The following is a 24,847-nucleotide window of genomic DNA, read 5'->3' as shown; positions in this document are numbered from 1 at the left end:
CACTGTGTTCTTGTTGTATACAGGGAACCTGGAGAATCGCCTTATCTGTATTCATATGGCTAAATTACATATAAAACTAAATCACGCACGCACGCACGCACACACACACACGCACGCACGCACGCACACACACAGCAGGCTCAGCGGTAGTGCATCTTGCGTGTCTTCCACAGAGTGAGTCTGCAGGAGGTGAGGACGTGTGTGAGCAGGCTCAGCACCATCAGGAAGATTGTCATGGACATCACTATCACATAGTGACTGATGCTGAGGGAGAGACAACACGTACAGTATACACACATTAAACTAGAAATAGACATAGTGAGGACTTTCATGGTCCTCACAACATTTTTAGAGTTAAGATCCGTACACACCAGGAGCGTTTAGACTAAGACTAAATTATTGAGTGTGTGTGTGTGCATGCCAACAGGCTCACATTAATGAACAATGAGACGTGCATTAGCCTACCTAGTGCCAATGTCCAGCCAGCTTCCATAATCTTGAACGAGGAAGAAAAAGTGCTGCATAGGAGAAGAGAGGATCAAACACAATTTTTTTCCCACTCAATGCAAACAGATGTTAGAATTCCAGACCCATCTAGTTGTCAGACTAAAGTCAAAAGCTTTGTCCTACAGTATAACATGCAGACATTTAAAACAGGGACTCACAAAATGTTTGGGTCGTGGACTCACTTTTATGAGTAGACGGTAAATATTAATTCAAAAAATGATTTCCTACAATCAATCTTAATTTATTGTTATTAGATTCCATACATAAATAAATAAATAAAATGTTTAAGAAATTCTGAAAATAGCCAATGTACAACACGTTGTGAGCTTAGAGCAGCTATTTTCACTATTACATGGGGCTTAAGTGGTTAATTCATCATGTGTCTTTACCAGGGAGCTGGAAAACTTTGTGAAACCCTGAAACTCTTTCATATTATACTGATGTAAGATATGATATCTTACCAAAGCCATCAGGTCAGATATGACCAAGACAATCAGGAACAAACTAGAAAACACAGAGAGAGAGAGAGCGAGACCAACATTAGAAATGACTGAGACACATTTAACCTCGATATCAAGCGTTCACAAACTTTGAATGACAGACGCAGAACAGAAAACAACACATAAACAATGTTGGTTATCGGTTGGTTATTAGACATTAATGGTTATTTTTACATGACTGCAGAATATAGTGGTAGATTAGGAATGAACATAATCCTGATCCACCAATATATTCTGGACTTCATTATGATTGATCAAAAAAAACATCAGATTTAAGCGCAATAGATGCACCTTCCGTCTTCCTGTGTACCATTGTCCTGCATCAAGGCCATCACATGGACAGAACACAGACAGACATGTTGGTTTCACTTTGACTAACGTTTCACCAGACGGTGTGAAATATGGCCGCAAGGCTCATAGCACTTTGTGACCTGGCTAGCTCACTTCCTGAACGTCACATGTAACCCATTGACATCAAATCCCCTTCCCTCCCTATACCATGGACTCTCTCTCTCTCTCTCTAGCATCCTCCATCAGCACTGCATGTTCATAACGTTTACTTTTTAGGGGGAGAACATATTGCTTAATCCATCAAGACCGGGAACGCATCTGTGTCATTTTAAGATTTATTTGGCTATTCAAAAATAGCAGATCTACAAACTCATAGCGTGGCACCAAGATTGTAGATCTACTATTTTTGAAAAATCGTGGAAAATTTGTGCAAATCTTTGAATATATATATTTTTTAAAGCGAACGTTTGTAACTCAAATCTTTGCTTCTCTGGGGGTCCCCGGAACAAAACATTTTGAGATAGGGGTCCGCGGCCAAATACATATCATTCTGGGGGTCCTTGACATGGAAAAGTTGGAGCACCACTGATATAGCAACATAGCGTTAGGATTTTGAAAACACTTTTAGATATGTATTTGGCCGCGGACACAATGTTTTGTTCCAGGGACCCTCAGAAGCAAGCAAAGACAGACAGTCTATGAACGACAAACGTACCACCTAAGGCAAGGCTCTCTGTAGGAGCTCCAACCGAATGTTTCTGGATAGAATATGTTGGTAGAATGAAAGAAAAAAGAAAAGAAGAAAAGTGTGTGAAAGTGTGGAGCGTTGCGTTACCTTCTGGACGAGAGCTGCGTTGCCACCTGAATGCTTTCAAACGTACACATCACTATTATGAATGGAATGAGGACCTGCAGGGACAAAAGGACATACTTAAGAACTACTTCTACCTCTATATTCAGTAAAACAGACCTGTGTTGCACTGTACTTGGTGTGCTCTTGTTTCAATCTACAACAAAATGTCTTCGCCGGAAATAGCTGAGCTTGTAGATCAGCTCAGAAACCTCTTATCTCCATATTTTTCAATGTTTTTTTTTTTAATGAATGCTCCCCTTCGTCATACTAACTACAGTGTCACACAAAAATAGCAAGAGATTGAAGATCTGCTATTTTTGCTATTTCTGAATTTGAATCCTGAAAAGTAACAATTTTGGACGTATACTCTTTTTACTAATGGAACGTGGTTAACATGAACTACCACATGACTTCAGCTGAAAAATACATCTTTGCTTCCTCTGGCAAAAACCACGTCCACCATATGACAGGAAATGGAACAGAGGTGAGAAAAAGGGTCCCACAATCTCACACTGTCAATGTGTGTGTGTGTGTGTGTGTGTGTGTGTGTGTGTGTGTGTGTGTGTGTGTGTGTGTGTGTGCGTAAATACCTTCAACATCAACAGCCCTCCCATGATGAAGGGGTTAAAGACGGTGAGAAAGCAGTACACAGACGCAGGGTCAAAACTGGAGAGAGAGAGAGAGAGACACAAAAGTCAAGAGCAAAAATCACTTTAAATCACTGATGTATGTTTCATAAACATAATCAGCTTATTATTATACATACAGTATACTCTAAGGCAGTGGTTCTCAACCAGTGGTCCGGGGACCACCAGTGGTCCTTGGGGGGGGGGGGTTCCAGGTGGTCCCCAGCTAAATGATGGAGAGTTGGTAACCAAATGGAGCCCTTATAGATCTTTAACTCTTGAGAGTGTAGAATGAAACCAAATGGACCCTTATAGATCTTTAACTCTTGAGAGAGTAAAATGAAACCAAATGGACCCGTAAGGGTCCATTTGGTTTCATTTTACTCTCTCAAGAGTACAATTATTGTTAAACATCTGTATTACTTCATTTACAAGAACACAATTAGAGAAGGTAGAAGAATTGTTATTTTGATCAACGTTTGCCTGTTATCTCTTATGGTACCAACATCAATCAATCGATGGAATTGTGGACAAAATCTTATCCAACAAAGTTTTGGGTCTGAGAGTCTAAATCTCATCAAACGGTGGTTCCGTGGCTCAAATGCCCAATAAATAATGGACCTTGATATGAAAAGGGGTGAAAACCACTGCTCTAAGCAAGGTATTTATCTGTGGTGTCATAATAGGTTTGGGGGAACTCGTCCAGGTATTAACTGCCTGCTGCTTAAGGTCCATAAATTGCTACACCAGAAACACAATTTATTGCGCACACGAGTTGTTGCAGGACTCGAGAAATATTTATCGTTTATGAATATGGGTGAGTCACTTATATGTATAGGCTATTGATGTGGGCCATACACGTGTGTATATAGAATAGAACCATTTCTATTTTAGAGCATGTGTACGCAGGGCTCACGCTATGCGGCCACACACAAAGGCATGCATGCACATACAGTACTATACACAGACCAACCTGTTTATTGATGCTATGTTCCCCGTGCCAAAGAATGCTGTTATTATGAAGAACACCTTGTGAAGAGTTGTAGTCAAGGAAAGAACCTAAAACCAATGTTATCTAATAAACACTGTATCTTAAACACTCTCCAATCAGTCTCATCCTTCTATCATAGTTATGTACAACTAGACCATACCCGGTGAAGTGTGCAGGCCAAAGTAGTTGCAATCGTGGGGTTATTGCATGTCCTGTCGCGTGAGCAGTGTGCTTCCCCAACTCGTTTCACTCAACTCGCCTGTCTCTCCCCGCACCCCCCCCGCTACTGAGAGCGGGGGTAAAAAGTCCGCGCTGTAGACACACACAGGCGCGACGCGACGCATGCGCAGTTTGATCAAGAGTCCACCATTGTTTGACACATAAACGCTAATAATAAGCTGAGATTTTATGAAATTGAAAAACGGGCTTCACAGTTAAGTTCAGATGGTAATGGTCAATGGCTGTGTGCAAAATCAGAGCAATTGCTCCAGCCACTGAGGAGAACCGGGTAGCTTCACTCACCGCTTCACTCACCACTACAGACAGACTCACCCCTTACTAGAATTATAGTAGGATGTGTAAATCAATAACTGACCTTTAGAGTCTAGGTCAGTTAGCGTCTAGAATCTAGACCTTGACCTATGGCCACCAAAACAGCATAATTTGTCAGATACTGAGTTAAAAAATAAAATATATAATAACATATTGTTATGATTTGATGAGATCTACAAGCTTGTAGATCTGCTATTTTCACAATATGTATCTGGAACTGAGTCACTGAATAAAAAGTGCTTGTCAGGCTTGGGGGGTCCCCAGTTCAAATATGATTATTGTGGGGGGTCGCGGCCTGTGTTAATGCATAGTGTAGTGCAAGAAGGAGTGCTGGCAGCAACAAGGATACAAAAAAATAAGATCGTCTGATGTCATCCAACTTCAGCTGTCGGATCTTGGTGATGTCAATGTTCTCTGAGAAGTCAATGGTGGACAGCTAGAAAAATACACAGACAGACAGACAGACAGACAGACAGACAATAAGACAAAGTTTATGTAACCCGGCCTCAAAAGAGTCTCAGAATTTAATGAACACACTTGATTTTGCTGTGTACAAGCAATTTGTATCTACAGTACATGACATCCAGATGGATTCCTTCACGGAACTGAACTATGATCTGTTAAGTTGAGCAAAATTAAGTCGTCAGCACCAGTAGCGTACGGTGGGTTCTAACGTGGACCGGGCCAGATTCTTAACCCCCCCCCGCCGGGGGGGGGTTAAGAATCTAAGTGACAGTCTATTGAGAATTACCATCAATTACCATTTAAGTGACAGTGTAGAGAGAGTAGGGGAGTCAGATCAAGCAAATGGTATCTATTATTGAAGTCTGTAAGTGTAAGGAGAACTTTCTGAGCCGTGGTTGTCAGTCACTGTGCTATGAGTTGTTGTGAGTATCGTAGCGGACATCGCTACTCATTTGCCATGTCGCGACCAATGAGCTGATCGCATTCTCTCACACAGCAGACAAGCAGTGAGAGGAGGGGCAGGAAGGGGAGCAGCACGGAAATATTGCCGCAATTTCTCATAGAAATCGCTCTGTCATTCATTGATTCGCTAAAAACGAGGAACCAAGTGTGTCCCTTATCAGATCAAATACGGGACACGTCTTTTAGTTTCCAGATAAGGGTTAGGGTTTACTGACAAAGGGTTACCGACACCATGGGTGAGAAACCGACGTCTGTCTCACCCACGCTTTTGCTGCTGCGTCTTATGCAAAGTGTTACTTACTTTGCAATTTGCGAGTGCTGACAACAACTTTAACTTCTCGCGTTTGGGTTCACACAATTGAGCACGCCAGTTCCCTTTTTGCTTGAGCGCTGGGTGAACATGGTCAGTAACTTTTTGAGTCTAAGTCACTGGCTCTCAAAGTCGGGTCTGAGAACCCCCAGGGTTCCTTGCGGGGGAGCCAGCAGCTCTTAACTGATTACCTGCCAATGACGTATATATACGTCTTTGAATCATCAGCTGTTGCCTGCCAATGACGTATATATACGTCTTTGAAAATATATACGTATAATATATACGTATATATATATATATACGTCTTTTTTTTTTTTTTTTTTTTTTTTTTATAATTTCAACCCTTTTCGAATTTCGAACAGATTAGGAGCTAAAAATGTTCAAAGATTTGCTGCTCCAGTCACTTCAATGTTAAAATTCAAACGGACAAACAATTTACATTGTTTTTTGGTTTAAAACTACTGGTTTTGAGCTATATTCAAACATCAAACAACACATGTTAACGAGGTCAAAATGACCTCGTTGACATTTGTGAAACCACACCTGAATCTCATCTGTGATTAGAAACCATCTGGGGATCAATCATACTGGAGGAAAAAAATCTGTGGCTACGCGAACAGGTACCAAAAACATGGCAAAACCCTGGCAGAGGCTACAGACTGTTCTGAAAAAACTCTGGCAGGCATTGAGTTAAAAGGAGAATTTTGGACTAAGGTTTTCTTACCTTTTCTATGACGTTATGATATCTTAGGATGAATGGTACAGTAGAAAAATGTCATAACTCCGGGTCCGCCACAGCTTAAAACGTGCGCCAATAGGCCTTGCGCTAGATCGCGTATTTTAATAGCTTTTGAAAAAAAAATCTGACGTTCATAGTGACACAACACTATACAACCAAAAAAAAACGGAAGTCTCGCTAGACGAGATCGAAATCTCGAGATTTCGAGACTTCGATCTCGTCTAGCGAGACTTCCGTTTTTGTTTTTTGACAGTGTTCTGTCACTATAAATGTCAGATCTAAAAAAAAAAATGTTTTAAAAAAAAAGTTATTAAAATACGCATATCATAACGTCACAGAAAAGGTAAGAAAACCTTAGTCCAAAATTCCCCTTTAAGCCCTATATATTTTTTTTCGCTGGGGGATCCCTGGCAAATGTTTTCAGATGGGGGGTCCACGGCCAAATTTGGGGGTCCTTGACATGACAACGCTTGAGAAGCACTGGTGCAAAAGTAATGCATGAAGTGTTGTTTTTTATGAACGTAATTCAGAACATTACCTCCTGTCTACCAGAGACCCCCTGAGACAGCATGGCTTCCTGTTCCATGTTGATCCACACATACATGAGCCAAGACAACACAGGAGGGAACAGAGCCTCTGACCTGCAACACACACACACACACACACACACACACACACACACACACACACACACACACACACACACACACACACACACACACACACACACACACACACACACACACACACACGTACGTTAGGAGTGTGGTATTACAGCATTGAAATACCGTATTTTCCGCCCTATAAGGCGCACCGTCAGTGCGCCTTATATATGAAAATAAGGTACATGAAAACATCATTTATTGAAGGTGCGCCTTATACTCAGATGCGCCTTATAGTGCGGAAAATACGGTACATGAAAACATAATTTAACCACTTGAACCATAGCGTCTCCATTCTGGGGCTAACATTCTGTGAAAATAGCTGCTATTTTTGGCGAAGACACTACATCAGGGGCCGGTCTATTTTTGACCCGTTTCCGAAAGTTGTAAAAAATGCGTCTTTAGCAAAGACGGCATGATCGAATTGAATGGACGTGTTGTGAAACAACCTTTTAATATCTGGTTTTCTGACAGCTTGTGCCGAATTTAACAGATGAACGTTCCTGACCAGCTTCTGATCGGGAGTGCGATCTCATGTTAAACTGTGTTTCTGCGTTAACGTGTGTACAGAGATAGTTTTCTCGTGTCGACAGGTTTAAAATAATAATAATCTAACACAGGACGAAAATATCCATATACATGTAGCCCGGGTCTTGGGGAGTAAAAAACAAGATTTGGCCTAGTATAGAATGTCCTTTTCACATTTCACATATTTTACCTCTCCACGGGCCCACGGAGAGGTAAAATAAAACTATGTGAAAAGGACATTTACTGTGAGCTGGCTGTTTTCTCAGTTCCATGATATTGTTGAGCCGTGCACCTTGAGACTGTTGTTTAATCTGGAGTGTTGCGGGCATTCTCCTTTGCAGTGCTTTTTTCTAGTATAGAATTCACTTGGGAATCTGGTCAACTACAGTAAGTGCAGGGTTTAAGTGGTGAAACTATTTAACGTGTGTGTGTGTGTGTGTGTGTGTGTGTGTGTGTGTGTGTGTGTGTGTGTGTGTGTGTGTGTGTGTGTGTGTGTGTGTGTGTGTGTGTGTGTGTGTGTGTGTGTGTGTGTGTGTGTGTGTGTGTGTGTGTGTGTGCGCGCGTGCGTGTGTGGTCATGCGTTACCCGGTGCTGAGCAGCAGGTATGTAGCTGTTAGAGAGAGGAATATACTGAGCAGTCGATGGAACATCCTGGTGGAACTCATCAGTGGAACCAGCATGGAGGTGCCTGCACACATCACACACACACACAGACACACATACATGAGTTTATACACATCATGGAAGATTTTAACTACAGTATGGCACTAGATAAAAGCATGGAAATACTGAATTTTATTATTATTATTATATTATTGTCTATGTTATCATTTAACACAAGGTTTCCCAAACTTTTCAGGCCGTGACCCCCCAAAATAATCCTATTTGAACTGGGGACCCCCCACCCCGACAAGCACTTGGAATTGTAGGCATTACATTTAGATTGACTCGGTTCCACAGATAAATGTTGTGAAAATAGCTGATCTACGAGCTCACAACACCTCGCACAAATGATCTGCTGTTATTTAAAGGTAAACCTATCACATTGCTTTGAGGTTGGGGGATCACATAAAAAGGAAAACATTAACCTTAACCCCCCCCCCCCCCCCACACACACCTAACGTGGTCCAGCTGATGATCTGGTCGAGGAGAGGCAGGCCTTGTTTCTGCTGCAGACTGGAGTGTGTCATGGTCGGCACGTACGCACACACTGCCACATGCACCATCTGTACACATACATACATGTACATATATTATGTACAATACATGTATTACATCAACAGTTCACACACACACCACCACGTGGACCATCTGTACATGTAATACGCTTCTTAAAACAGTGGTTCTCAAACTTTTTCATGTCAAGGTCCCCCAAATTGACACTTATTACCCCGCGGACCCCCATTTGAAAAGATTAGCCCAATAAGAGAAGGTTTTTACGGCTCTCTAGCAGTGATTCTCAACCATTTTAATTTCAAGGAACCCCAGTTTAACATGCATTAGGCTACGGACCCCCATAATGGCATTTATACCTCTGGGACCCCAATTCACATTGTAAAACCAATGTTAATTTAACTCTGAGAGTGTACAAATGGAACCAAATGGACCCGTTAGGGTCCATTTGGTTCCATTTGTACACTCTCAGAGTTACAGACCCATAAGGGTCCATTTGGTTCCTGTCCATCATTTAGCTGGGGACCCCCTGGAACCCCCTCAAGTACCCCTGGGGGTCCCCGGACCCCACTTTGAGAACCAATGTCTTAAAACATCAACACCAGTTGAACCACAGCATCCTCTTGTGGACAGAGTGACATACACCGGGCGCTGGTGGAGCTGGCTGCCTGTTTCAACAGCTCTGAGACTATTGTATGAGAGCTGCTGTAAATGCCTTCATCTCCCTTCTGGGATGAATAGACTACCCACCTACCTACCAGGTTTATGTTTCCAATTGCCAGTTTTAAGTCTTTATAATTGATGATAAAGCAGGGTGCAGTGCATCTGTGATAAAGTGGTGGAAAAGAAGCGCTATAGTAATGAGATGTTTAGTGATCAGTTGTTACATATCTGCAAACATGCACGTGATGTTCGCACACACACACACACACACACACACACACACACACACACAGAGCTGCTACCTGGGAGAGGAACTGCTGTGCGTCGCCACGGTGAAGCACGGTGCGTTGTCGTGACGACCACAGGTAGCAGGCAGAGGTGAAGAGGGTGAGCACACCTGCACAGGAACTGATCGACACACAGTTACCATGGTTACACCTCACGTCACATGGCCACACTCAGACCATACTCAAAATAGGCCTTAGGTGATTCATCAGGCTAGCCAATTTAGTCGACTATAAAAGATCAATTAGAAATTAGTGGAAAAAGTAATCGACAGAATAATAGCTAAAAAGATCATCATTGCAGCCCTACAGACAATCAGTAGAAGGTACAGTAAATGGAAAGGATACTCACACTATGTTGACATCAGGCTCTCTACCGACCACTGGCATCAGGGGAAAGACAGCCAGACACAAACACCCCAGCAACCAGCTCACTGATCCAAACTACACATGAACACAAAGAACAGCTTTAGGGCAGCGATTCTCAACCTGTGGGCCTGGTGGGCCAGGTGTGAAGATATCGTAAGTGACAAATTAGTCAATTTTGTCAGTGAATGTGATCACTTTAAAATTTCACTTAAATAATAGAATCTGTGGATGACCCTTGTCCAGAAGGTGGCGTAAACATTTCCTGCAGATTTGAACCGGAAACACATTGAATTTGTGTTGTGTTTCTCCAGTTAAAATTCACAATGTTCATTTGTACACTCCCAGAGTTACAGAACCCCCCTCAAGTATCTCAGAGGGTCCCTGGACCTCACTTTGAGAACCGCTACAACAACATGCAACATGCAATACTGTATGTATGATTCAATTTGTGTTCATCCAAAATCTTACTGAAGGCCAAAATTACATAGGAAATGGAAAATAGGGAACCGTTTAAGGGATAGTTCACCCCCAAAATGACTTTTTTTCTATCGATTAGTCACCCCATGGAGACTTGAATTCAAGGATATTTTTTTGTCCCATTCCTAAGCCAATAATTTGATGACCAGCGGACAGGTAGGCAACGGTGCCGGTAGGAGACACAAAGGAGACTCTTTGTGTCTCCTACCGGAACCGCTGCCGGTCATCTAATTATTGGCTTTAAAAAATAACCATATATTCAAGTCTCCATGGGGTGACTAATCGATAGAAAAAAAGTCATTTTGGGGGTGAACTACCTGTTTTAAGTGTGGTTTTGTGTGTGTGTCATCCTATCAGGAGTGTGATGGAGCAGAGGGGTACATGGGGAGTTTCACACACCCGTGTTCCCACAGAGCCTCGACCGGGCCATGTCGCTCTCATCGCTGGATTCTATGAGGATGTTAGCGCTGTGGCTAAAGGTCTGTCTGTCTGTCCGTCTGTGTGTGTCTGTGTGGTTAAACTCAAAACAATAGGCTTATATATCCGCCATTATGTGAACGGATAATATGTGTGTCTGCTTCCAGGTGTGTGTGCATGTTGGAAGCGATTTTACATGCACTGACGTGTGTGTGTGTGTGTGTGTGTGTGTGTGTGTGTGTGTGTCTTTAAGGAATCGGACCGTTAAGGAAACGGAATCATTAAAAATCCTAAAAGATTCCCTCTTGGCCAGGTCAGTCCTTCAAAAGAGATTGTGATCTCAATGAGACTTTTATCTGGTGAAATAAACAACATGATGATGATGATGATGATGATGATGTGTTTACCTTGGCTCTGCCATAGAGTCCAGTCAGGAGGGGCCAGGCAGAGAGAACAACCAGGCCTACAGTCAGCACGGCGCGATAGAAGAAACTCACCACCTGGGGGCAGCACAAGGCAAACTGAGCTCCCGCAGGACAGAGGAGAAACAAGGTTTGTTTTCTTCTAACAGATATAATGGTAGGCATTCAGAAGAGTCTCTCTGAGGATTCATTCATCAGAAGGTATATCGTCAAATTAAAATAATTTGACTATAAACCCAAACAATTATTACCAATGGATGAGTGCTCTAAATGCTGAACCATCTAGTCCAGTGGTTCTCACTTTTTCATGTCAAGGACCCCCAAATTGACACGTATTAGCCTGCGGACCCCCATTTGAAAAGATATGCCATGCAGGGACCACCATAAGAGAAGATTTTTTTTTACAGCTGAGCTCTAGTGATTCTAAAATGAGACCATTTTAATTTCAAGGACCCCCCAGTTTGACAATGTGTTAAACTACGGACCCCCATTTAATGGCACTTCTATCTCTGGGACCCCAATTTATACTGTAAAATCGATGTTAATTCAACTCAGAGAGGGTACAAATTTGTACACTCTCAGAGTTACAGATCTGTAACTCTGAGAGTGTACAAATGGAATTTGTACACCAATTTCAATAACGGCATCAATTAATTCAAAGCAAGTGTGTAAAAAGAGGTACAAGACGTTAGTTATTAAAAGATACTTGCCAGTAGCTCCATGCCAAACGTGACCAGCAGGAAATAGCCCAAACATTTACAGAGAGGCAGAGTGGGAGCTGAGCGGATCAGATCTGTAAACGTTCCAAAACTGAAAAAAAAACACAATAAAAGATAATGTAAGTCGTTTAGTTATTAACGACTTACATTACCTGCATCTTCTTGAAGATCTGCTATTTTCACAATATTGATCTGTGGAACCGGAGTCAAACAAAATGCCTCAACCCCTACATTCCAAGTACTTATCAAGGTGAGGTGGTCCCCCCCAGTTCAAATATGATTCTTTTGGGGGGGGGGTGGCGGCCTGAAAAGGTTGAGACCACACTGCCCTACAGGGTGATTATACTTGTTTGTGTGCGGGTGTCGCACACTGAAAAAGGAAGATGCAAGATGGCAAGTATAAATCAGGCATAACCAAGCCCCCAGAACCCAGAGGTTGCGTTGAAGTGCAATGGACATGCTGGCCATTCATAGGTACTGCAGCTTAAAACGGCCTGACGCAAAACGCGTCACCTCCATGGCGTATAACGTGTTGCAGAAGCGAACAGCCTTTTGGTGTGTAGTAATTCACAACTACTACCACTACTTTTATATTTGAAACTTTAAATTTCTCTAAATATTATAAACTTTCAGGACAGCCTAATACAAATATAATTTATGAAAAGGCTACTATAGGCTACAGTGAAGTCGGACTGAATGACTGAAACGTTTTTTCTTTTTTTACTCTCTTGGTGATTATCTGGCACAGTAGTTGTGAATTAGCAAACTGGACATTTAGACTGAATGTTTCCTTTATCCTCATCTTGCGCTAATGCACGCAACTGTTTTGCCAGGTTTTATTTTTGTTGTTTCTCATAAGCGTGCATCCGTTGTCCGTCAATAACACTGTAGTCTATGCCTTCAGTGTGCTGACTCTCTCCCCATCCGCCCCACCCCACTCCCTTGTGCTTCAACTACATGCCAAAAGGCGTTCGCGTCGCAGAAGCCCCAAATAGGCCCCGCCCGTCACATTTGAAGAAGGGGTGATTTTGGCCCATGCGCTGGGTGAGCAACTCAATGCAAGTGGATGGGAGGGGATTTCCGGTGCCCTCTCTATTATTTTCTAACTCTATGGTCATAACCCTAAATCATGTGGCCGATAAAGTCAAGCACTAATAGATGGTACATTTATTGTAGGATAAAAGAGTATTTTAATTGGTCAAACTAGCAATAGAGTACATGTTCACAAACATCTTAACATAAACCCTGATGGTCTCTGCTACAGGAATGAATGAAATCAATGACAATCCTTTCATCCTAAACATGAAAGAGGAAGAGGAAGAGACATGAATGGAGCAGACTGTAATGAAGGCTGTGGTGCAGCCTGACCAGGCGTGGCCTCAATCAATGTCTGCTGTAAATTAGACTTGCTTTGAAATCGTCTCTGTCAAGAGGGGAGAAACCTTGTATGTCCAAAACCATTCCTTTTTTATTAATATAAAACAAATTAAATATATATATTTTTTTTTAAATTGCCGAGATGTAATTATGGAGCTTTCTGCCTGACGGCGACGAAATGTTGTTGGAGTAGACGGTGAATGTTCTCTATTGAAGTGGGACCACATTCACTGATCTGCTTTTTACCCCACTCTTCTCTGAAGACATACACAATACTGCTCTGATTTGTGACAAGCTTTACCAGTGGTGGAAGAAGTACTCAATGTTTTTACTTTAGTAAAAGTATCGATACCCTATTGTAGAAACAGTCTGTTACAAGTACACGTTCGGTATTCTAAATTTACTTGAGTAAAAGCACAGAAGTATTGGCATCAAAATGTACTTAAAGTACCAAAAGTAAAAGTACTCATTATGCAGAAGTTTTCAAATGTATACAGATCTTTTGAAAATAGCAGATCTACAAGCTCACAATGCGTCGCATCGCGACACATTGTGAGCTTGTAGATCGGCTATTTTCAAATGGACGAAATGTATACAGAGCTGAAGTGGTATGCTTTGTAATAATGGGGTGTGTGTGTGTGTGTGTGTGTGTATATGTCTGTGAGACTCACTCCTTCAGTACACAGTACCACACAGGGACAGGCAGTAGTGTGTAGATGTAGTAAGTAACGGGGCTTCTCTGCACCACCAGGAATGTTGTGATGAGCACCACCACACACACACACAGCCTCACCAGAGTGTAACTCTGGACCTGCAACGTACACAACCAAACATTAACACACACAAAGAACCACACACACAGTGTGATCTGAAACATACACAACCAAACATTAACACACACAAAGAAGGCTTTATTGCATGATTAACGTTTCGACTAACAAGTCTTCTTCAGAATGTCCTCCTCTTTAGGAGCCCCAAAAATGCACCATCCAGCATGGGGCTTGTTTTCGTAGACCTGACCGCTTGCTTTTCGTGCAAAATCTGGCAACACTGAACATTAACCCATTAAGACCTGAGGCTGGTTCTACAAATGTCTTCTAAATCCTAACAGTTTTCTGAAAAAACGTATGTTGCTATATCAGTGGTTCTCAAACTTTTTCATGTCAAGGACCCCCAAAATGATATGTATTTGGCCACGATCCCCATCTAAAAATAATTTTGTTCCAGGGACACCCAGAAGCAAAGATTTGAAAAAACAAATCGCTTAAATTTTTTTTTCAAAAAAATAGCAGATCTACAAGCTCATAGTGCGGCACGAAGTGGCACGCTATGAGCTTGTATATCTGCTGTTTTTGAATAGCCAACCAATATGCTATGTATACAGCTAAAATCTAAAATGACACAGATTCTTTCCTGGTTTTATATGTGTGTGGGTGTGTCCTGACCTTGTGGGAGGGGCCGGGCGGTCTGCGGAGGCTAGCGTGGGTCTTCAGGATGACCAGGACTACATATGAGGTCCAGCCTACGAAGCCCAGCACCACACTGCAACCCAGGAAGAACCTGTCATAGGTGTGGTAGTACACCAGGCCCTCCAGCGCAGTGGAGATCAGAGACCTGCACAGGGAGATCTGACAGACCACATGGAGGGATGAATGAAAGAAGAAAATGGAAATAAAAAAGGAAAAACTGTAGAGTACTTTGGATTTGTAACTGGAGGGACATAACAAAATGCCAAAGAGTAAGAGAAGTAGGCCTGTCCCCGACTAAGAATTTATATAGTCGAATCTGATAGGCCAAATGTTGCCTATAGCCGACTGGCAGTCGAATCAGGCAACAACAAAAAAGAAGGTGGTTATGCAATAGAGGATAACTCTGTTTGGGCTGTGGGGGGTGTTTAATCTCTGATTTAGCATACTGTATACTTGCTTGGTTTCTCTCAATAAATCATGATATATATGCTATTTTTGGCAAACTATTAGTTAATTTATAATAACAAATTAGGCCAATATCTCAGTCGAATCATGCATTTACTGATATGATGATATAACATACAGAAATAAATGAGGTATGAAGTAGTGTGTTTTTGCAAACATACTCACAGCATCATCAAACTTCTCCAGTTGAAACAGCATTGTGGCCTGCTGGGTGAACTCGTCCTGCTTGGACTCTGTCAACGGTCTAGGAAAAAAAAACAAACAATGGGCCTCATTCACTATACGCTTCATGGGCACGAACCTGGGACCTTCTGTTTAATCCCAGGTGGCCTCTCCACCCATTCTGCTAAGGATGCCCACCAGTCATGTCAGGTGCCTGAGGCTTCATAACCGATTAAAACTGGGAACACATCTGTGTAACCACTAAAACCATTATTTTATACTTTGACTATTCAAAAATAGCAGATATACAAGCTCATAGCACGGCACCGGGTGCCGCTCTATGAGCTTGTAGATCTGCTTTTTTTGAAAAATTGTGAAATTGTCTGCAAATCTTTGAATGTATATATTTTTAAAGCAAACATTTTTTTTTACTCAAATCTTTGCTTCTGGGGGGGTCCCTGGAACAAAATATTTTCAGATGGGGGTCGGCGGCCAAATACATATAATTTTGGAGGTCCTTGACGTGAAAAAGTTTGAGAACTACTGATATTATAGCCACATAGGTTTTTCAGAAAACTGTTAGGATTTAGAAGACATTTTGTGTCATCGGAACCTCAGGCCTGGCTTAATGGGTTAAGCAAATACCATATTGTATTAATTTGACAGTTACTTAAACAGAAATCAACAGAAATGACTCAACCACAGTTGACTTACTTGTATGGAGTGAACAGAAAAGATAGAGTTGTTTCTTTTTTCTGAGCCATTTTCACCTACGAAAAAAGAGACAAAATAAAATAAAATAGAGATAGGCTTCCAGTAGTTCACACACCAGACTCACACAGAGAGGCTTAACTGCATAACCGGCAATTATACCAAAAACGATGAGTACTAATGAGTAGTGAATGATATTGTACCTTGAACTGTTCCAGTATTTGAATGGCATTAGTGTACATGCTTTCTGCTTTGAACTGGTCACTGTTGTTCAGGTATTGCAGAGGTAACACACCCTGAAGAAAGAAAGAAAGAAAGAGAGAGATTTCTAAAAACAGACTGTATATTTGCTATATGCGAAGTAAATTATATAGTGTTTAAATTATGTTGGGAATTTTTTTTAACAGTTATCTTTGGAGTAACACACGTTAGCTAGAATGAGAGATTTCTTGATCTTAACATTTCCCTTGTGCTCTCAGAATGCATCAACAACACATTGCCTGAAAGGTTCAGCCGTTATGACTCAATGTGCTTTATAAATGATGAAAGCTGCAGATGTTAAAATGATCAAATTACCACAGAGTTGAGAGGGAAGGACACTCCGATAAGAGACGCCATGAGGGGAGCGATGTCAGCCTGCGCACAAAAAGTCACTCTGTCATCAAGACTTTATGTCATTTTTACACATGCTGTACAACAGTGGTTCTCAAAGTGAGGTCCGGGGCGCCTCCAGAGGTCCTTGAAGGGGTTCCAGGTCGGCATCACTATCAGTTTAACCACTTTAACCCTATCTTATACTTTAGATATTCAAAAATAGCCACTCTACAAGCCAACAATGTGCTGCGATGCGACGCTTTATGAGATTGTAGATCGTCTATTTTCAAAAATATAATATAAAATCTTTTAACCCATTAAGACCTGGGACGCGTCTGTGTCATTTTTAGATTTGAGCTAAAAAGCATTATTTTACACTTTGGCTATTAAAAAATAGCAGATATACAAGCAGATATATATTTTTGAAAAATCGAGAAAATGTATGCAAATCTTTGAATATATATATATATTTAAAGCAAACATTTCTAACTCAAATCTTTGCTTCTGGGGGGTCCCTGGAACAAAATATTTTGAGATGGGGGTGGGCGGCCAAATACATTTTGGGGTCCTTGACATTATAAAGTTTGAAAACCGCTGACATAGCAACATGCGTTTTTTTCAAAAAACTGTTAGGATTTAGAAGACATTTTGTAGAATCGGAACCTCAGGCCTTACTGTGTTAGAAACACAAATCTTATCTTTTCAGACGGGGGTCTGTAGCCAAATACCGTACATACTGTAACAATTTGGGGGTCCTTGACATGAAAATGTTCGAGAACCAATGACACAATGACTACACACTCAATTATTAGCAACACTATAGATGATAAATGTACAGGATTATTGTAATCAAACAGGCACAAGTACATAGCGGTCATGGTTGATTTCTCACCTGGTTGACATCAACCCTACGGAGATGCTCCAGATGCCAGTCTGGAGAGAGGAGAGGGATACAAACACACAAAACATACAAACCAAACACTGTAAACAACAAACGATACGTTGTGGCGTTGTGCTACACTCTTGTATGATGTATGTACGGCATTCATTTACTAAAACACATTAAAAAGTTGATATGTGGAGATACAAGGTTTCTCTGATCAGGTACCTTGCAGGTATCCATCGCTGTATGGTTGAGGCTCAGTGACTCTCTTGGCGGTTTGAACCCCTGCTCCCCACGCTACTAATGGAGTCAGAGTCTCTGAGGGGTGGCCTGCACCATGAGAACCTGGAAACACACACACACACACACGATTTTGCAACCCCATTTTTGTCACCCAGTGCCCATGTTCTTTTTGACCCTAGGCTTAATTTTCCTTCACATATTTTTTTAAAACATCACTTTGTAGCGTTTGTACCTGGCAATGTGAACACAGAATTCTGCATGTATATGCACACGCACACCCACACTCAATCTTACCCCAATTGGTCATGCCGTGATCAGAGGTGAACACATAGGCCGTTCTCCCATCATGACCATAGAAGTCTTCAACCAGCGACACCAGCTCCTCTACGCCCGAGTCTACCAGGCCTACGTTCTCCATGTACTCCCTACACCACACACACACAATATTATTTAGTCATCCTTTTCATTGGTTGAATATTTATAACAAATAATTCAGTGGTTCTCTGGGTTTTAATTCTCTGAATCAAAACCCACACTGACTGATTTTCAAAGCTGGTCCGATATAGAAAAAAGTAGGTGTGTGTGTGTGTGTGTGTGTGTGTGTGTGTGTGTGTGTGTGTGTGTGTGTGTGTGTGTGTGTGTGTGTGTGTGTGTGTGTGTGTGTGTGTGTGTGTGTGTGTGTGTGTGTGTGTGTGTGTGTGTGTGTGTGTGTGTGTGTGTGTCACACACTGTCTGACAGCGCTGCAGCTCGACTATTCACAGCTAGGTACCCAAGAGTTTACAAAGATCAAGATACCTGTGTTTCACTCGATGACATTATTACACTTTTCTGACACACTATACAGTATTGCTTTTGATTTTATTCCAACTGGTGTGTCCTCCGTTATGTCCTTGCTTTCATGCATTGTGATTTTATTGTGGCCATCAGGTTTTTTTGTTTAGTCATCCTTGAATGTAAAGCACTTTGAGTCAACTCTGTTTTCCAATACGCTTTATAAATAAATAAAGGTCTCTTGGCATACAGTATAGCTCAATTTAATGATAGACAAATATGTGATACAGTGTGTTACGATGCATAGTTCACAGTTAAAGTGAAAAAGGAGCAGACATAATTCACACAAATAATTCAGTAGTTCTCAAATTAAAACATTTAGAACCACTGCAATTGGACTTAGAATTCTATCCCTTACCACCTTGTCCCCAGAGAGTCATACAACACACTCCCTCAGCAAGCTCCACGGAAGGAGCCCTGTGGGACTAGCATCCTCTGCCCCCCCTCCCTCTCTTTTTTCTGTAAGTATATCTTTTGCTGCTATTGGTGTTACTGATATGTAATGTATTGTATGTCTTGTTGATGAATCGAGTACAATGGAAACGTTTTATGTTACCTTTTAGCATAGCTTCTTTGACTGTACTGCCGTACTGTTAACAAACATGTTAATACAGTATTCAATCAATCGAGGTATAATTTACACATAATCAAATACACAATACAGGGTTTAATTCCAACTCACAGTGACATGGGCCTGTGTGCGTGGCCGTTGGTATCGATGCCCAGCAGATGAAGGAACAACACATTCTGATCCTCCAGTAGACTGGTCTTCAGGCTGGAGTTAGACTCTGCTGACTGGAAGAATGCCTGGCTCACCAGGACCACAACAACAATTACTATATACACTGTTACAAACAGACAACTAGAACAACACTGAACATTCAGCCTCACTATTTGCAAGATTGGTCTGATCCTGGATTGTGAAACAAGGGATTGGGATCTGGATGGAGTGACGGTTATCTGATCTCCAGATTAATACGACATTAAAACGAAAAACTAAAAAAAGATTCAAGGTGCAGTATAATGTCCAGTAATTACGGTGGCGAGAAAATAAACTATATTGAAAAAGATTATGATGACACTCAATTCCATCATCATCATCATCATCATCATCAGTATTCCTACTAACACACCTTGACTTCTTCAAACACCCAGGTATCCAACCTGGACGCATCTGTGGAGGCAAAGTCCTCCTCCTGTGCTGGGTAGGTGTGTGTGTAGACATGGTCCCCACTGGCACCTACAACACAACATGTACAGTATGTAATGTATGCTTTATTATGTTTACAGCATGTATGTATTCTTTATTATGTTTACAGCATGTATGTATTCTTTATTATGTTTACAGCATGTATGTATTCTTTATTATGTTTACAGCATGTATGTATTCTTTATTATGTTTACAGCATGTATGTATTCTTTATTATGTTTACAGCATGTATGTATGCTTTATTATGTTTACAACATGTCTGTGTGCTTTCTTATGTTTACAGTAGGTGTGTCTATAGACCATGGTACCCACTGGCACCTAAAAGACAACCAGTCAAGTTCACAACATGCATGTCTGTATGGTCTGTTACACCGTTTCTCAACATCTGGTCCGGGGCCCACCAGGGGCCCAAATGGAACCTTATGGGTCTGTAACTGAGCGTTTAGAAATTATTATTATTATTTTCAATCTGGGACCCCAATCTACTCTAGCAAAATGCTGTGTGTTAATTTAACGCTGAGAGGGTACGCTGAGAGGGTACAAATGGAACCAAATGGACCCACACTTTCCATTTGGTCCATTTGTACACTCTCATAGTTACACACCTGTAAGGGTCCATTTGGACCCCCTGGTCTATTATGTTTACACTGGTGGTGGTGGTATTAATTTTGTGTGTGTGTGTACCTTTGGCGAACATGGGCAGAATATCGGGGCTACCCCAGCACCAGGTGTGTCTGCTTTCATTGAACACCGAGTCAAATTCCACAGGGTTCTCCTTCCAACCTGAACATAACACACACACACACACGCACAAGTCAGTGTATATAAAATAACCTCCAACACACACACACACACACCTGGAAGCAGACATAGATATTACACGTTCACTTATAAGCCTAGTGTTTTGAGTTCAACCACACAGCCACAGCCACACACACACACACACACACACACACACACACACAGATGGACCTATGGACAGACAGACAGACCTTTAGCCACAGCGCTAACATCCTCATAGAATCCAGCGATGAGAGCGACATGGCCCGGTCTAGACTCGGTGGGAACACGGGTGTGTGAAACTCCCCATGTACCCCTCTGCTCCATCACACTCCTGATAGGATAAACACAAACACAACCACACTGTTACTCACAAATCCCCCCTCAACACAATACTAGAGACAAGCACAACCAAACCCCAAATCATGACTGTTGATTATTTGATTGATTTGTTTATTCAATGATGTTGATCATTTTTGTTTGATTAATCAATGTGTTACATGACATTACATTTCAAGCCCATCCCTCCCTCCAGGTTCAGGTATAGCCTAACCTCAGGTATGGGGCTCTGGACGACCCGTTGGGGAGCAGCGTATAGAGGCTGTCGGCCCGGAGGCCGTCGGCCACCACCAGCACCAGCCTGGAGGCCGGCGGCGCCAGCGCCACGGCGTGGGGCGGCATGCCGTGGACCAGCGGGGACGTGAAGTAGATGTCAAAGATGGAGAGGAAGAAGACCACGTGGACCCCCAGGCCCACCAGGAAGAAGGTGATCACCTTCATGGTGGTGAATGGGACCCGCAGCCGTCTGCTCCTGTGTGGACCTCTCTGGGTCTGCAGAAAACGGGGAGGGGAGGATGGGAAAACAGGTCAAGCTAGTGGTTCTCAAACGTTTTCACGACAAGACAAGACAAGACAAGACAAGACAAATGCCTTCTAAATCAGTAGTTCTCAAACTTTTTTGTAATTCAAAATTCATAATTCAAGATTACACTTTCAAGATTTTTCAAAAATGTTCAAAAATAGCAGATGTACAAGCTTGCAGTGAGCTTGTAGATCTGCTATTTTTGAATAGCCAACGCAACAATACAATGTCCTTGACATGAAAAAGTTTGCTAACCAGCAGTGGTGGAAAAAGTACATTTTCTTTTGTTAAAATGAGTGTTAAATAGCTTTATATTCTGATAGTAATCATTGCTATAGAGTCCCTGTCTTTGTTCAGCAACACCCTGAAGAAGGCGTTTGCCGAAACGCGTTGGTGTTTTTTAATGTTCTTGTAAGCCCGTTGCCCAATAAAGGCTTTTTATTTTCAAATCCACCTGAGTGCCTGGACCTGGATTTTTGTGCCTTTTTGGCACATTCTTTCCTTTTTTGCTCATTCTGTATTCCCTTTCATGAGCACCGGTGGTTTGAGGGATACCAGTAGCGCTCCTGCCATCTCTCTCTCTCATTGCTATAGAGTGTTTGTTCAGTAACAGGAGTCTCCTTGTCTCTCCAGCTCTTTATTAAACAGAAAATGCATTTTCAGGTGAGGATACGAATTTTGTCGAATCAGGATAGAGAACTCAGTCAGGATACAGATTAAACAAGTGAAATTGGAAGTGATGACACAAAGAAATGAGCATGCAAAATTGGAACTGGAACACTATAAAAATGAACCTGATAAATGGGTACTCTCTCCTGATTGGCTGAAATGGTGTCACATACCGGCAAATGTAAATGGTGCATTTACATTTGTCCTTTTATCCTTTATCCTAACATAGATATTCACCCATTCACACACACATTCATACACCGATGGCGGAGGAAACCATGCAAGGCACCAACCTGCTTATCAGGAGCAATTAGGGGATCAGTGTCTTGCTCAAGGGCACTTCGACACTAACTCTGGGGGAGCCCGGGATCGAACTGGGAACCTCGTGGTTGCCATCCGGCTGCTCTACCGGCCACTCTACCCCTGAGCCACTGCCGCCCTTTACAGTAAATGTATTTTTGTCTATCAAAGAGCTGGAGAGACAGAGAGACTCCTGTTACTGAACAAACACTATATAGCAATGTGTACTATCAGCATATCATATAGTGCTTTGACAAAACCCTTTTTGTTTTAACCAAAAAATATCACTTACCCTACCTTTAAGTAAAAGTAGCAATACCACAATGTAGAAATACTCTGTTACAAGTAAAAGTCCGGAATTCAAATTTTACTTTACGTACTGTAAGAGAACAAAAGTATTGGTATCAAAATATACTTAAATTACCAAAAGTAAAAGTACTCATTATGCAGAATGTACCATTTCTCAAGTTCAATATGTATAGCCAAAGTACAGTATTATATAGGGTTGAAATGTTTAATGTATGTTTTGTAATAATAATCAAAATCTTCAAAGTAACTAGTGACTAAAGTTTTCAAATAATTGTAGTGGAGTACAAGTATAATATTTGTCTCTGAGATGTAGTGGGATAGAAGTAAAAGTATTGAACATTGGAAATACTCTAGTAAAGTAAAACAAAATAATGACAATACAGTACTTGAGTAAATGTACTTAGTTACTTTACACCACTATAATAACCAGCGTACAGTACGTGTGCATTAGTTACACCTTTATGACAGGAGACCTACCTTTCTGCACTGTCTTCCAGTCCTGGTTCAGGTTCAACCATAAAAGCAGGTGTTGGTATGTTGTATGTTGAATGAACTGACCATGCAACTGTCAAAAAAGTCTCTCTCTGGGTTTAGATTGAGCTTGTTTTCCTAGTTTTTGGTTGATACAAACCAAATAAACGAGCGAGCCATATCATTTGGGAGGGATTTGCTGCGAGGAATACAAGCAGGCTAATCTTTTGATACCTTTAGTCTGCGTTTAGAAAACCTGCTGCTGCTGTCTCTCTCCTTCCTTCCTAAGAAGATTACAGCAGGTAGAGTAGACGTTCAAGCACCATGCCACTTCCTTGTTGTGTTGGTGACCGCTCTGAATTGTGGGTATTGTAGTTTTCGGATATGGATTTTCCTACACAGCTTTAGCTTGAATGAAGAATGTGTCGGATTTGTTTATTATTATTATTAACAGAATTATGCTGGTCTTTTTTTAGTGTAAACGTTTTTTGGTTCAAAGCGGCGTTATGTCACATCCATTGACGTATTAAACTACACCGGGCAGGTTTGCTATCTACCGTAGTAGCCCTGATACATGACTGTCATATATTATATCACAGCCATGGATGAACTTCAACATAGTGTTTGCATTTTCTCCCTTTTTAGCCCATAAATCTACATAAACGTTCAAATTTCAAATATAAAGTGCTTACCCCATGGCCACACATGTTAAAATACTGTACGGGTTCTCAGAAGTACCCATATCTTCCGTATTGTTCAATAAAAAGCCTTTTAATCCGATCGGTGGCCATTTTCTCCGCATAATTGCAACCACTCGAACCTATCGGTTGGGAGGTGTAATTGCACTCTGATACATCCATTATAACTATGAGAAAATGACCACCAATCGGATTAAAATGCTTTTTTATTGAGCAATACGGAACATAAAGGTACTTCTGGGGGCCCGTACAGAATTTTGACATCCTTGGCCATGAGGTAAGCACTTTATATTTGAAATTTGAACGTTTATGTAGATTTAAGAACCAAAAAGGGAGAACATGCAAACACTATGTTGACGTTCATCCATGACGGACCGTCTTGGATCCATGGCTAGTATCTACCGGTAATCTCAGCTGTCAAAATCTGCCACGCCCCCTTTCTTTTTCCTTTTCGTAGGCATCCAATCAAATTGTAATATTCTAGGTTGGGGGGCGGGTGGATTGGCCCTACACATCAAGGATTCGTCAGTGACGTCATGAACAACAGGACGTGTAGTTTTATTTATTTATTTTTGTGTTTTCTATTTACATAATCCTGTTGATTGTGTTTTTTTATTTCATTTTTCATTTTATTTATTTCATTGTGGTACTTGTAAATATTACATGTTTGGAGCAAAACATTTGCGTTGACACTTTTCTTCAATCGAAAATATGGCATAGTGCCTCTTGTGACATCACGGACTTATCCTTGCGCTTTTAAGTAATCTAACGTCACCAGTACCTGTGGAAAGCCTGGTTC

At 41.5% G+C, this 24,847-nt stretch overlaps 1 protein-coding gene across 2 annotated transcripts in view; it reads right to left on the bottom strand.

The window, feature by feature from the left end:
- The window catches only part of pign (phosphatidylinositol glycan anchor biosynthesis, class N), a 25,054-nt gene extending 386 nt beyond the window's left edge, over positions 1 to 24,668 (bottom strand). The window contains exons 1-30 of one of the 2 annotated variants that reach the window (XM_084048805.1): positions 23,357 to 24,668; positions 22,564 to 22,743; positions 21,293 to 21,570; positions 20,952 to 21,073; positions 20,644 to 20,742; positions 19,883 to 19,989; positions 19,432 to 19,556; positions 18,212 to 18,342; positions 17,900 to 18,019; positions 17,684 to 17,724; positions 16,774 to 16,833; positions 16,401 to 16,493; positions 16,201 to 16,256; positions 15,490 to 15,568; positions 14,836 to 15,018; positions 14,062 to 14,201; positions 12,005 to 12,104; positions 11,280 to 11,372; positions 9,962 to 10,053; positions 9,628 to 9,733; positions 8,607 to 8,715; positions 8,075 to 8,177; positions 6,838 to 6,940; positions 4,670 to 4,756; positions 3,751 to 3,806; positions 2,742 to 2,817; positions 2,134 to 2,207; positions 969 to 1,011; positions 466 to 518; positions 1 to 264 (exon numbers count right to left, since the gene is read on the bottom strand). The exon at positions 1 to 264 is cut by the window's left edge and continues 386 nt beyond it. In XM_084048805.1, coding sequence (XP_083904931.1) covers positions 141 to 264; positions 466 to 518; positions 969 to 1,011; positions 2,134 to 2,207; positions 2,742 to 2,817; positions 3,751 to 3,806; positions 4,670 to 4,756; positions 6,838 to 6,940; positions 8,075 to 8,177; positions 8,607 to 8,715; positions 9,628 to 9,733; positions 9,962 to 10,053; positions 11,280 to 11,372; positions 12,005 to 12,104; positions 14,062 to 14,201; positions 14,836 to 15,018; positions 15,490 to 15,568; positions 16,201 to 16,256; positions 16,401 to 16,493; positions 16,774 to 16,833; positions 17,684 to 17,724; positions 17,900 to 18,019; positions 18,212 to 18,342; positions 19,432 to 19,556; positions 19,883 to 19,989; positions 20,644 to 20,742; positions 20,952 to 21,073; positions 21,293 to 21,519 — 2,802 coding nt within the window. In that variant the 5' untranslated portion in view covers positions 21,520 to 21,570; positions 22,564 to 22,743; positions 23,357 to 24,668 and the 3' untranslated portion in view covers positions 1 to 140. The remainder of the gene's footprint in view (positions 265 to 465; positions 519 to 968; positions 1,012 to 2,133; positions 2,208 to 2,741; positions 2,818 to 3,750; positions 3,807 to 4,669; positions 4,757 to 6,837; positions 6,941 to 8,074; positions 8,178 to 8,606; positions 8,716 to 9,627; positions 9,734 to 9,961; positions 10,054 to 11,279; positions 11,373 to 12,004; positions 12,105 to 14,061; positions 14,202 to 14,835; positions 15,019 to 15,489; positions 15,569 to 16,200; positions 16,257 to 16,400; positions 16,494 to 16,773; positions 16,834 to 17,683; positions 17,725 to 17,899; positions 18,020 to 18,211; positions 18,343 to 19,431; positions 19,557 to 19,882; positions 19,990 to 20,643; positions 20,743 to 20,951; positions 21,074 to 21,292; positions 21,571 to 22,563; positions 22,744 to 23,356) is intronic. The other variant, XM_084048804.1, reaches the window with a different exon arrangement.
- Between the last annotated feature and the right edge of the window lie 179 nt (positions 24,669 to 24,847).

The sequence above is a fragment of the Gymnoscopelus microlampas genome (genome assembly GCF_963454915.1).
Source record: "Gymnoscopelus microlampas genome assembly, chromosome: 22".
Lineage (NCBI taxonomy): Eukaryota > Metazoa > Chordata > Actinopteri > Myctophiformes > Myctophidae > Gymnoscopelus > Gymnoscopelus microlampas.
The sequence above is the reverse complement of the archived record's forward strand: the minus strand, read 5'-3'. Positions and strand labels throughout refer to the sequence as shown.